Here is a 12714-nt window from a genome sequence, read left to right as displayed (position 1 = left end):
ACTATTTAAAACCAATAACTTTATGAACTATAATGGCATCTTATGCTTAAAAATTCCTTCTTTAATTTTGTCCTTTTGGTTCTGATCTTTTTATATATATAGAAAATCTACTACTTGCTGTAGTTGGTTTGTTGAGAGGTAGGATAAAATAATAACAAATTGGATGGGTGCATGATTTAGATTGAGATTAAATTTATACTAGCTTTCAGTAGATGAAAATGCTTCATAAAATATTTTATTTTATTTCATTTCACATTGCTTTAGGATGAGTAGTTACAATATCAACTTCTTCAATAGTTTCAACTTTAGGTAAAACAATGAAACATTATTTTAAGTAAAATTATATGTTTTACTCATAAATCTTTTTTCATGGTCTACGAATTTAAAGTCTACAAATTATTGGGTCACATGTGGTATAGGAATACTAGTTTCAAAACCTAGTTGATTTGCTTCAAAATTATATATTGTTTATTATGTAATATATGCTCCAAATATACGAAAAATGTAATTTTTTAAAGTTGAACCATTGTATTTTGCTTATAATATGAAAATCTATGTCATTATAGCCATTCTATAGATTTTGTTTAGATTATCCTCGTTGTTCTCTATCATAGGTTAGTTCCATGTCCCCCTCTGCTTTTATAACTTTTTGGATGTTATAGACATGGTACGGGTCAAGCCTAACTCCCCACCACACTATTAAAGTTTAATTGAGACACGTGCTCTTGAACTCATTTAAATTCAATTGTATCATTTTTAGGATAAACATTGTGACTTAGTGATTAGTGAAGGAGAAAATAGACCTTGGGAGACCAAGGATCAAATCCATCACAAACCAACTTCTTTTGCAAATAAATTCAAAATCTGTTACAAGAAGTCCAGAAAAACACTAGTTATACAAAACTTAAGGCTTATACACAGATGTTATCAAACCCCATATACTGCCCTTCCTCGATCCTTATAATCGTGTCTTCTATGCCTACACCACCTGTAACTAAATACGTGTAGACAATACAACGAAATCAGTGACACAACTAGTTAAGGAATGAGTTAGTTAATTGATAAGAGAGAGTTTCAAATTATAGCTCAAAATATGAAAGTGAAATGAAAAGAGAAGGAACTTGCCTAATGAGAGTGCACTGACAAGATTGTGAAGGCCAAAACAAAGATGACAAAAATTCATAAACATCCTTGTTTTGATCAACAACTATGTTGTTTTGTGGTGGTTTAGTATCTACTATTGGCGCTTGTGTTTATGCTTCTTGTGCAAATTAATCAAACACACAAAAGCCAACAAATTTTAGTATAAGAGAACTCACAAATTGAAGGAAATGATAGAATCTCACACGTCTGAGTGACATATCAAATAAGAATTTTACTTGAAAACACCTGCAATGTAAACAACCCTTACATTATCAATGTATTTTACTGGAAAGTACAAGTCAATGCTACCCCATATAGTTACAAGTTGAGTCAACTAACGTGCGTGCAAGCTGACATAGGCACCATGGCTATAAAAAAGGGATAAATGCATGTTAGATGTTAACTGACATCACAATAGTCTTGAGCAGATAATGCTTGGAGCTTTGAAATATACAAGAATGCCATTAGCAATGAGCAATCAAAATAATAATTGTAGGCAACTGGTGACTACAAAAATCAAAGAAGAATTTTTAAACAAAGACTTCACTTTTAGTCTTCAGTTCACATGCCAAAACATTGTTCATTCATCTTGTTTACACCTAATATGTTTTTGTCTCAATATTAAAGACCTTTTGGACCCAATATTGAGCCAAAATACAATATAACATACCCATCACAAGCAGTAAGATGGTAGTGCCTTGGCTAGCTTTTTGTTCCTGGGAGCAAAGAAATGCTTCAGATTTCTAAGTAAAATTATTGTAGAAGGAAGTTGCTTCAATTGACAAACATAAATAAGTATCTGAATATTACTATAAAGTTAAGACGGAAAGAGAGCACTAGAGTTAATTAGTTATACAGCTAGCGGCACTAGACAAACCTTAGAATTGAACCTCTGTTGTGTCCATTTATTGAGATCATCTACTTTCACTTCATAATCATCATTCAAGCATTCGAGACTCGGTGTACTCACAGATATTCCCTGTTGGACAAACGTCTTCATTTCCGGGCAATCATCAATCCACACTCTTACGAGAAATGGAAATTTAAGAGCATGCTCCGTCAGAAAGAAATGCCCCAGCTTAGGTAGCTGTTCAAGACCCAAGTCTTCCAACAGGGGAAATAAGGTCATGATTACTTCTCCTCACTTCTTCCATTGATTGACAATCATATATAGCTAGTATTCAGAGATTCAGAAGACTTCTGGCCACTGATGGAGACATCAAGTTTCTCAATTTTCCACAATGCCATAGTTCCAATGTTTCAAGGTTGCTAAAGTGGGCAGTTGGATGTTGATGAGAGTATAGAGCACTTATACTGTTAGCCTTCTCGATATATAGATATTCCAGGCTCGGACAAGAAACCTGCAAACGTTGAAGGGATGAAGTAGCAAACTTTATTATTTTGTTGCAAATACACTTGGAGCTCTAAATTACTATACTTGTGGATTTATTCATCTTTAACCTTTTCTACTTAAACAAAACAATGAGACATTTGAAGAAACTGCCATTAAACTTCATTTTCTTTTAGAGGTAACGGTTAATATCACACTGATCTATATGGTGCGGTGAATGAGATTGCTTCTTTTTTAGTCACATGTTACGAACTTGAATGTCTATATATTGTGTGAATTCAAATTAGTTGGACTTTAATACGGATACTGAATACAAAAAAGGCTAATAATATTACTTCATCTGTCCTATTTTTATGTGACACTATTTAACTTGACACGTGGTGGTGGATGAGTTGGTCTTGAAACACCAATAATATTGCAAGAAATAAAGTCGTTCACACTTAACAGTAGTTAACTGCAAAACTGACGAGGGACCTATGTCTCACCAATCAAATTCTACATTATTTTTTGAGATAATGTATTAATGTATGACACAAATATATATATATATATATATATATATATTACTAATAATAATAATAATAATTAGTTATACAACTAGAGGCACAAGACAAACCTTAGAATGGAACATGGCTTTATTGAGATCAACTACTTTCACCTCATCATCATTGTTCACACTTTCGAGACTCGGTGTGCTCACAGATATTCCATGTTGGAAAAACGTCTTCATTTTCGGGCAATCATCAATCCACACTTCTCTGAGAAATGGAAATTTAAGAGCATGCTCCGTCGGAAAGAAATGCCCCAGCTTAGGCAGATTGTCTAGACTCAGGTCTTCCAACCGGGGAAATAAGGTCATGATTCGTTCTCCTTGTTGTTCCTCTTTTGTGATCACTTCTTCCATTGATTGACAATCATATATAGCTAGTATTCGGAGATTCAGAAGACTTCTGGCCACTGATGGAGACATCAAGTTTCTCAATTTTCCACAATGCCATAGTTCCAATTTTTCAAGTTTGCTAAAGTAGGCAGTTGGATGTTGATGAGAGTATAGAGAATTTATACTGTTAGCCTTATTGATACATAGATATTCCAGGCTCGGACAAGAAACCTGCAAACGTTGAAAGGATGAAGTAGCAAACTTTATTATTTTGTTGCAAATACACTTGGAGCTCCAAGTTACTATACTTGTGGATTTCTTCATCTTTAACCTTTTCTACTTAAACAAAACAATGCGACAATTAAAGAAACTGCCATTTAACTTCATTTTAATATATATATATATATAATAATAATTAGTTATACAGCTAGAGGCACAAGACAAACCTTAGAATTGAACATGGCTTTATTGAGAACATCAACTACTTTCACCTCATCATCATTGTTCACACTTTCGAGACTCGGTGTACTGACAGATATTCCATGTTGGACAAACGTCTGCATTTCAGGGCAATCACGAATTCTCACTTCTCTGAGAAATGGAAATTCAGTAACACGCTTTGTCAGAAAGAAATGCCTCAGCTTAGGCAGTTCTTCAAGCTCCAACATTTCCAACAGAGGAAATAAGGTCATGATTTCTTCTCCTTGTCGTTCCTCTTCTGTGATCACTTCTTCCATTGACACACAATTGTATATTCGTATTCTTCGTAGATTCAGTGCACCCCGAGCCACTGTTGGAGACATCAAGTTTCTCAAGTTTCTACAATACGATACTTCCAATGTTTCAAGTTTGCTGAAGTAGGCAGTTGGAAGTTGGTGAGAGCATAGAGCACTGATGCTTTCAAGTTTCCAGATGATTAGCTCTTCCAAGTTGGGACAAGAAACCTGCAAACGTTGAAGTATTATAAAGCAATTATTATAGTTTCAACCGTTCATTTTTTTAGAAACATCCCATAAAAACACCATTATTTTTCAAAATATGAAAGAAATCGTTTAAGGTCAAATTACTCAAGTATTTTATAAGCATCTCCAGAATAACATTCTTTAAAATCTTTTTAAATGACATACAATACAAGATCACATGTATCAGAAAATAAATCTACTAATGAAATATATAAATATATAATAAAAACAAACCTCAAAAGAACAAGTACAAGCAAGGGGGCTACGTCTTACCTTATTAATCCTATTGAGGCGTAAAAAATAAAGAATTTAGAACGAAGATAAAGATTCAGAATTTGAAATTTATAAATATCTCTAATGAGCGCTGGTTAATATCCAAATTTATTTTGAGATAATGTATTAATGTATGACCTCAGGTTTTAATTAAGTAAATATAAATATATTAACAAAGAGGGTAAATATGTACCTTGTATTAGACAGTTGGGTATATATGCACCACTTTATTAGCAAGAGGTATATATCTGCTCTAAATCGCAAAATTGAGCAATATATTTGCTCATTTTTCCTTAATTCAATGAATAATTTGGGTATTATACATCTGCTTGTAAAATTTATCATAGATGTCTCATTTTTATTTTTATTTTTGCAGATACAAAATATAAATGAAAAGGGTCAAAAATGTCACTTTTCCTAATATATATATATATATATATATATTATAACATTCTTTTCCTAATAATATTTTTTTTATATTAAGAAGTGTTTCAATTCGAAAAAAAATTGAAAATATTTATTTTATTATAATTATTTAAGTAAAAATTAATGATGGATTTACTATGACATATATTATCCGTTAAAAGGATGCATGAAATTATTCTATTTAAATTGATAAAATGAGATTACGAAGAAAAAAGTTATTTTCTATTATTTTACAAATAAGGTTTGGTTAAAAAGAAAATAAATAATTTATTTATTAGGAAAAGGAAATTTTGACCTATTTAGTAACAATAGAGACATTTTTGGATCAAACTATTAATGGCAAGGGAATTTTTGGACCAAATTGTTGAGGGCAAAGTCATTGTCGGAAACGATGGACATTTTTGTTCCTTTCATGTAATTAAGGGAATTTTTTTTACCCTTTTAAAAAAAATAAATTACAATATAGCTACCAAAAAAAATATCTTAAATTTATTCTTACTTTTTTTCTTCTTTTTCCATATCTATTTATTTTCACTCTAAAAATTGAAATAAGAATAAGAATCTCAAATAATGATAAGCAAATAAATTTATAAGAGAGATATTAAAAACTTAGCCATTGAATAAAAAAATCAAAAAAAAAAAAATCAGGTGTGAGAAGAATCAAATATAGCCCTATATAACCTTTTTTAAATAAACTTCAAAAAGAGTATGTCTGATTCATTTGTATTTAACAGTGAAAGAATAGACTTTGTGTAGTAAATATCTTTAATGCTCAAGTAAAATTAAATTCATAAAAACCCTCAAAATAAAAACTGAAAAAGTAAGCTCATTTCATATTTTTAAAAAGTCTTTATTTTTTATGATAAGAAGCAAACCTTTTCGTCAAAAAGAGGATTTGAGTGAGTGACGGAGTTGTTGACCGTAGGCCACAAATTTTGGAACTCAGGTAAATAACTGAAGGTCATTTTCCGTAACTGAGGGAACTCAATGCCGTCAACATTGTCACTGCAAAAGTGAGTGAGGCATACCAGAGATTGAATCTCCAACTCATATAAATTGGGGAACTTGATTACTTCATGTGTCATCCGAGAGATGTTGAATATATGTGTCACTAAATCACAATCAGAGAGGCGGAGACATTTCATGTTCTGAAATTCATTCAGTTGCAACTCAGTCAACACATTATTAGAGCCCTCTCCATGTGAATTTACATATTCACTCTCCTTCAACAGGTGGCAGATCCAATCACCCAATGGGGTGGTCTCCATGACCTGGAAAGCAATACTCTTGTCGTAATCATCCATGATCTCTTCGTAAGCATACCCCACTTTAATAGTGTAACGTGTCAACTTGGAGGGAAGGACCAACTTATTGTAAATCACATCTCTGGCACATTGATCTAACGTCAGTGCAGTCAATTTCGATAAGGATTTCAGTTCCCTCAAGGTGGAGTAACTACAATCTTCTACTCCCACCATATGTAGTTCCTCCAATCGAACTAGTCTTGATAAGACACCTGTTGAAATCCTTTGAAGTGCTTTATTCTCATTCCAAAACTCTAATACAATTAACTTGGTCAAATTTCCTATCTCCACTGGCAGCTCATCTAACCGAGTATCTCTTATGCTTAGAATTTCTAAATTGACAAGTTCCCCAATAATAGATATGTCATCCAACTCTAAATTAATCAGACGCAGCGTCCTCAAACTCGATAACCTCTGAATGGATGTTGGAAAAGGACAAATGGAGTTCTTATTATATCTACTCAGGCTTAAGACTTTGAGTTCACCCATGTCATTGAAAAAGTTATCCTGTAATTTGAATAGATTTTCAAAACAGAGTTTCAGCATTAGAAGCTTCAGTTTTGGGCAAAATATTGGTCTAGGAAGCTCCTCAAATTCATTTGCAACTATTGACATGTGATTGTATTGCTCATAAGAGTCTTTTTTGGGGAACTCTTTTGAGTTCACATCATGCCTTACCATAAATATATGCTCTTCCTCAGATGCAATATATATAGCCACGTCACGTACCACATCATGCATTTTGACATAGTTTTTGTTTGAACCTTGGGATAACAAGAAACTGTCTTTCAATATTTCTATCAAAAGACACACCCTATTTCTTGCATGTTCTAAATTGTTCATTTCCGAAAAAATGCCAAGCCCCATTCCATATCTAAGTAATTCTTCAATCCAAATATCACTATCTTCCTCAAACAAAGAACAAAGCAAAAAGAGGTACCTGGCTTCATCACTTTCCAAGTGATCATAGCTTAGCCTCAGAGGTCTATACACCTTTGTGTGCACTCCAGGGATATTTCTTGTTTCTGCACCACGTAATTGTTTAAGGGCATCCTCCCACGAAGGCTTGGTTTTACGCTTTAGTGCTCCTGCAACTGTAATAATTGCTAGCGGCAACCCCTTGCATTCTTTGGAAACATCTTTTGCTATGTCAAGCAGAGAAGGATCGTCGACTGAATTACCGATTTTCTCCTTGAAAAGGATCCATGCTTCCTCTTCAGGTAAAGTTCCAATTTCCATGATCTTCTGAGCCTTCATTATATCACAAACAGGTCGGAGACGTGTCGTCAATATAACTTTGCACCGGTAGTTGTGGTTGCTACCGGTGGGAATTCCAAGTTTCTCTAGATCATGAAGAGCCTCCCAAACATCATCCAAGATTACAAGAGTACAGCTGTTGTGATCCATTAACCTTGTACGCAGCAGATCTCCACGACTCCACAAATCATCCCCTTCTAATGTAAGCCCGACCCCTCTTGCGATCTCATCCTGAATTCTTTTAGGATCTGGTTGTTGACTGACAATTAACATAACAACATCATTGAACAACCTTTCTTGTTTCGCCTTTTGTCTGATTTTCTCCGCCAGTGTCGTCTTACCAACACCACCCAGACCACATATCCCAATAATAGTGACCCCATCGTTCAAAGCTGCCATGACCTCATCCTCTTGCAATTTTCTAGAATCAAACTCTTCAGCACTGTTCATAGGTACAGGTTCATTTCCAACAGCAGGATAGCAGAAAACAGCATAATCTTTACCTTCATTTCGAAGTTCAATCAACTCCAACGCAATTTTCTTAGCTCTCCTGCTCAGAGAGTAACGTGACTTCAAGTTTGGACACCAATTATATCTTTCAACCTCAATTCTACCTCGTCGCATTACAGCTGCCACCTCAGCAGTAGTGGTAGCAACACTAGTAAACCAAGCCTCAACATTGGGTGAAATGACTTGTAAGTTTCTCTGGTTTGCTTCCGCTCTTTGATGCACCCCAATTCTGATATCCTCCAGCTTTTCAGATTCATTTTCCATAGATCTGATGTTTCTCTTGTAGTAAAAGAAATACCCAATCCCTCGCGTAACTGGCTGGATCAAGCAATCTGTTACCTTGTCCACAAAAATAGATAAGAATTCCATAACTGATTAATTCTTCACTAGATTTCTTAGTTACAAGGCAGAATGGAAATAGGTTGAGAGTGAATTGAAAGCTGATAATTGCAGGGCTTTCAGGTAGGTACTACTATTAACTCTCCTTCACATGGACCTGAACTATCTTGAAAGTGACTAATCAACAAACACATTATTGAGGCACTTCAACTAGTAGTTTCTTAAAAAAAAAATCATCATATCATATCATCGTCATATAAACATGCCCTTTAAATTAACTTAAACTTGTACAAAATTGAACAAGCAGACACACGTGTCCTACATGACATAAAATACATAGGATACAAAATTGTCATGTAAGACACCACATAGAACGAATGTCTCTATTTGTTCAATTTCATACAAGTTTAAGTGTCTCCTTGTGCACACTCGAAGTTGGAGGGTATAGATTGTCAGTTGAAGCCAATTAAAGGTCATATTTATGTATTATGACTATCATATATCATCATATCATCTATCTATATATAAAAGGAGAAGAAAAAATGGCACATGTCATTACCACAATTTTTTGAATTTTAAATGTTAAATAATTTTAAATAATCAATAATAAATAATTATTTAAATAAATATTGAAACATATCAATAATTACAATTAGATCCTATGTAATTGTACGGTAGTTACAATACCACAATTTTTTAGTATATTTTAGCTTTTAGATATTTTAGATTTAGACCCATTTACTTATACGTAACTACATATAATTTTAAATAATCATTTTTTATAAATCATTTAATCAAGGAAAATTGGATTCACAATTTTATCATTTTTAATATATTCATTTATTATAAATGAGTATATATTTTACACAAGGAGTCTAAATATATCAGTATTTTGTATTTAACATTTATATCAAAAAATAAATATATTTTTACAGATATTGGATTCACAATTTTATCATTTTTAATATACTCATTTATTATAAATGAGTATATATTTTACCTAAGGAGTCTAAATATATCAGTATTTTGTATTTAAAATTTATATCAAAAATAAATATATTTTTACATATAAACACAAATAAGGCAGTTTTATAACTCCTTAAGATAACTTCTCAATAACCATCCACTAAACAAGGAATTTTTAACTACATTTTTCACTGCATCTTGAAAGTCACGTACTATATATAGATATTTCCAATAATAACTTTACATTGTTCTCCTATATTCAACAATAAGTGGCTTTGCAATTTAACACAATCTCAAACATTACATCCAAATCAATGCATTGGAACTTGAAAGTTCGTGTTATTCGATTGTGGATAGTTCCTGATAAATTCAAAGCATAAATACCTTACTCTTTGGAGATGATTTTACAAGAAGAAAAGGTCGAGTGAGGATTTTGATTGCGAGAAGAACACAAGGTTATATGCAAATATTAGTTATTGAAGTAACTCTAATTATACCTAAACAGTATTTGTCAAACATTCAAAAGGTAAAAATTAGAATTAATACATATACCCTCTATTTTGTTTATTCTTAAATTTATTTATCAAATTTTTATGTGCAAATTATAGAGTATTATGTGAAGGTCTTCTTTTGTTATCTTTGATTATCTACTTCGAAGTTGTTGTAAACCTTTAATCAGTTGAAGTTAATCTGAATCAGTTTGATGCTCATCTAATTATTGATTTGCAGTTGTATATAATTTATTACTCCATTTAAAAGATGTACTTTCTTTGTTTCTTTTCATTAAATTTATTAAAATTTGATTGAATTAGATTATTTTATTTTTAATTACTGGAAAGTGATGTATTTGTTTTTAGTTTAGGCTTTTCTTATCAATGTTAGAAGACTATATCCTAAAACAGGATGGGTTTGGAATGAAAGACCTATACTTGCAGTATTTTTAAAAAAAAAATATTATTAAGCTGTATTTTGTAATGAAAGTGCCTATACTTGTAGTATTTTTAAAAAATAAATATTATAAAACTGTATTTCGTAAAAAAATAACATAAAAACTGACATTTGAAATTTAACAAAAAAAAAAAGTAATGCAATAGAAACTGTGAATTGACACAAAACACACAAGTTATATATAAAAAATAAAAAAACAAAAAAAATACCAATTAACAATTTATTTTCATTTTAATTGATATATAATTTAAGAAGTTCTCAACATTTTATACTTTAATTCATTCAAGTTTAATTTTAATTGCATAAAAAATTTATATTATAAATGCATGCTTGAAACATAAAACATATTGTTATTACTTATGTTTTATATAAAATTAATTTATTAACTGTTAAAAATCTAATTAAAAAACAAATATGCGTGAAAACAAAATCAATTTCGGATTATTTTCTTATGCATAATTATATATTTTAGCCTAATCTTAATTATTATTATTATTATTATTATTATTATTATTATTATTATTATTATTATTATTATTATTATTAGTTTAAAAGTTCCTACACACACATTAATGGAAAAAATAGTTTTAGATAAAACAATTTCATAACTCTCCATCCTTTACTACGGAGTCCTATAATCAATAAAAAAAATGTGTTGATAATCTTTTATTTTATCAGTATTTATCTTAATATAACCTATAATCTATAAGTTCTATCTTTACCTATATATATATATATATATATATAATCAAACTAATAATAATAATAATAATAATAATAATAATATAAAAGAGAGAATATATCTATGCCGAAATTCTTCACATCAATTATATATATACCATGAAAGTTCCTAGGCTCTGATACCAACGGTACAGGATCACTGACCTGGCGGTGGTCCGCCCAGTCATAGATCAAGCAAGTCAATATCCTTAGAGGTAGTCCAACTACATAAGAATCGAAATACACAAGAATTTTAACATAGTTTCTCAGACTACATGGTTTAATTATTTTACCCAAGCAAAGGGGCTGTCAAGAAGCTAATACATACTTTTATTAAGCCCATGTGTCTGATAGTTCTAACCGGGTATGAGGCGCCCTACTTATCAAACTCAATTTCGGGCTAAAAACCACGGCTCATCAGATGGAGTCATAAAGACAAAGCCAATAAAAGTAGTACTAGATCTGACTGTACCTCAATCTCAGAACCAAGTCGAGAAGCCATACTAAAATTCTTCTATATTTAAATAAAGCTTAGATCCGTTCATGGTCTATATAAAAGAGAAGTTAGTTATCCGGCATAGATATAAATTTTCTAGCCGGACATAGTCACAGCTTCCAGATCGGAGATATAAAAGGATTTATAAATAAAAGTAGAGAATTAAATTACCTTGTATCAACAACTTTATTTACTTCCGGCGAACCTCCGGCAAACCGAGAGCTTTACAAACTAAGAGAAACAAACAACTTAAGAAAAAACTTTTGAAGAGAGTGTTTTTCGACGCCCCTCCTTCCAACTACAAAAGACCTTATTTATAAAAGAAAAAAGGATCTATCTACAGTGATCTACAGTAGATCTACAGTGATCTACAGTACATCTACAGTGATCGATCTACAGTGATTTACAGTGACCATGGGTCCCTTATCAATGGGTCCCACATGTACAATAACAGTTTTTCTACTGTGGTTTAACAGTGTATCTACTGTTAATCAATAGTGGTCATCTTGTCTTTCTTTTTCAACTCCCTAAGTAAACCTTCTGCTTTAGACAGCATATCTTCTGTCATGGGTTTTGCCGATTCACAAGGCTGGGCCTCTTGAGCATCATCTGCGATATCATCACTTGTTTCACTTCTCATTGAGGTGTCTGATTTTTCATAATGAGTGATATTGAGGAGTAGATTCCTCCTAATTTCATCCAAATACTCCTTTATCATTTCTTCTTTATTTCTATCTTGAATGGAAATTCTTCTGGCAATATGTTTGACTGAGTTGTCAGCAACTATTCCTTTGTGAGGAATAGTACCATAATCTTGGATTCTTTGAGAAATAGAGTCCAATAATTCTTGGCCATATAATGATTTAGTCATGGGATCTTTTTTTATTAATTTATCCCAAAAATTATTCTAATAAATCCTATATAAGCATGGAATTTGTTCTTCAGTAAAACCTACTTCCGGGGTCCATTTATGGATCCATGGAATCGAGAATTTTATGAAGAAATAAATTTGTTCAATTTGTTCTATATAACAAACATGATCTGAGTGGTATAAATCATTAAGGTCTGGTGAAACCTTAACCCAGTTTTTGTTTAACTTTAAAAAGGGATTAGGTAAAATCTTTACCGTCGGTCCGTGG

At 31.8% G+C, this 12714-nt stretch overlaps 1 protein-coding gene across 2 annotated transcripts; it reads right to left on the bottom strand.

The window, feature by feature from the left end:
• Positions 1 to 2260: 2260 nt before the first annotated feature.
• Positions 2261 to 8550, bottom strand: LOC125849963 (probable disease resistance protein At1g61310). 2 transcript variants are annotated; one of them, XM_049529902.1, is made up of 4 exons: positions 5911 to 8550; positions 3821 to 4318; positions 3111 to 3605; positions 2261 to 2504 (listed from the first exon to the last, which is right to left on the bottom strand). In XM_049529902.1, the coding sequence occupies exons 1-4, from the start codon at positions 8473 to 8475 to the stop codon at positions 2325 to 2327; spliced, it is 3738 nt and encodes a 1245-aa protein (XP_049385859.1). In that variant the 5' UTR covers positions 8476 to 8550; the 3' UTR covers positions 2261 to 2324. The 2 variants fall into 2 exon arrangements, with proteins under 2 accessions (XP_049385859.1, XP_049385860.1); XM_049529903.1 differs by lacking the exon at positions 3111 to 3605.
• Positions 8551 to 12714: the final 4164 nt, after the last annotated feature.

Source organism: Solanum stenotomum, unplaced genomic scaffold (assembly GCF_019186545.1).
Source record: "Solanum stenotomum isolate F172 unplaced genomic scaffold, ASM1918654v1 scaffold11895, whole genome shotgun sequence".
Lineage (NCBI taxonomy): Eukaryota > Viridiplantae > Streptophyta > Magnoliopsida > Solanales > Solanaceae > Solanum > Solanum stenotomum.
Note: the sequence above shows the minus strand (reverse complement) of the source record. Positions and strands in the feature narration are given on the sequence as shown.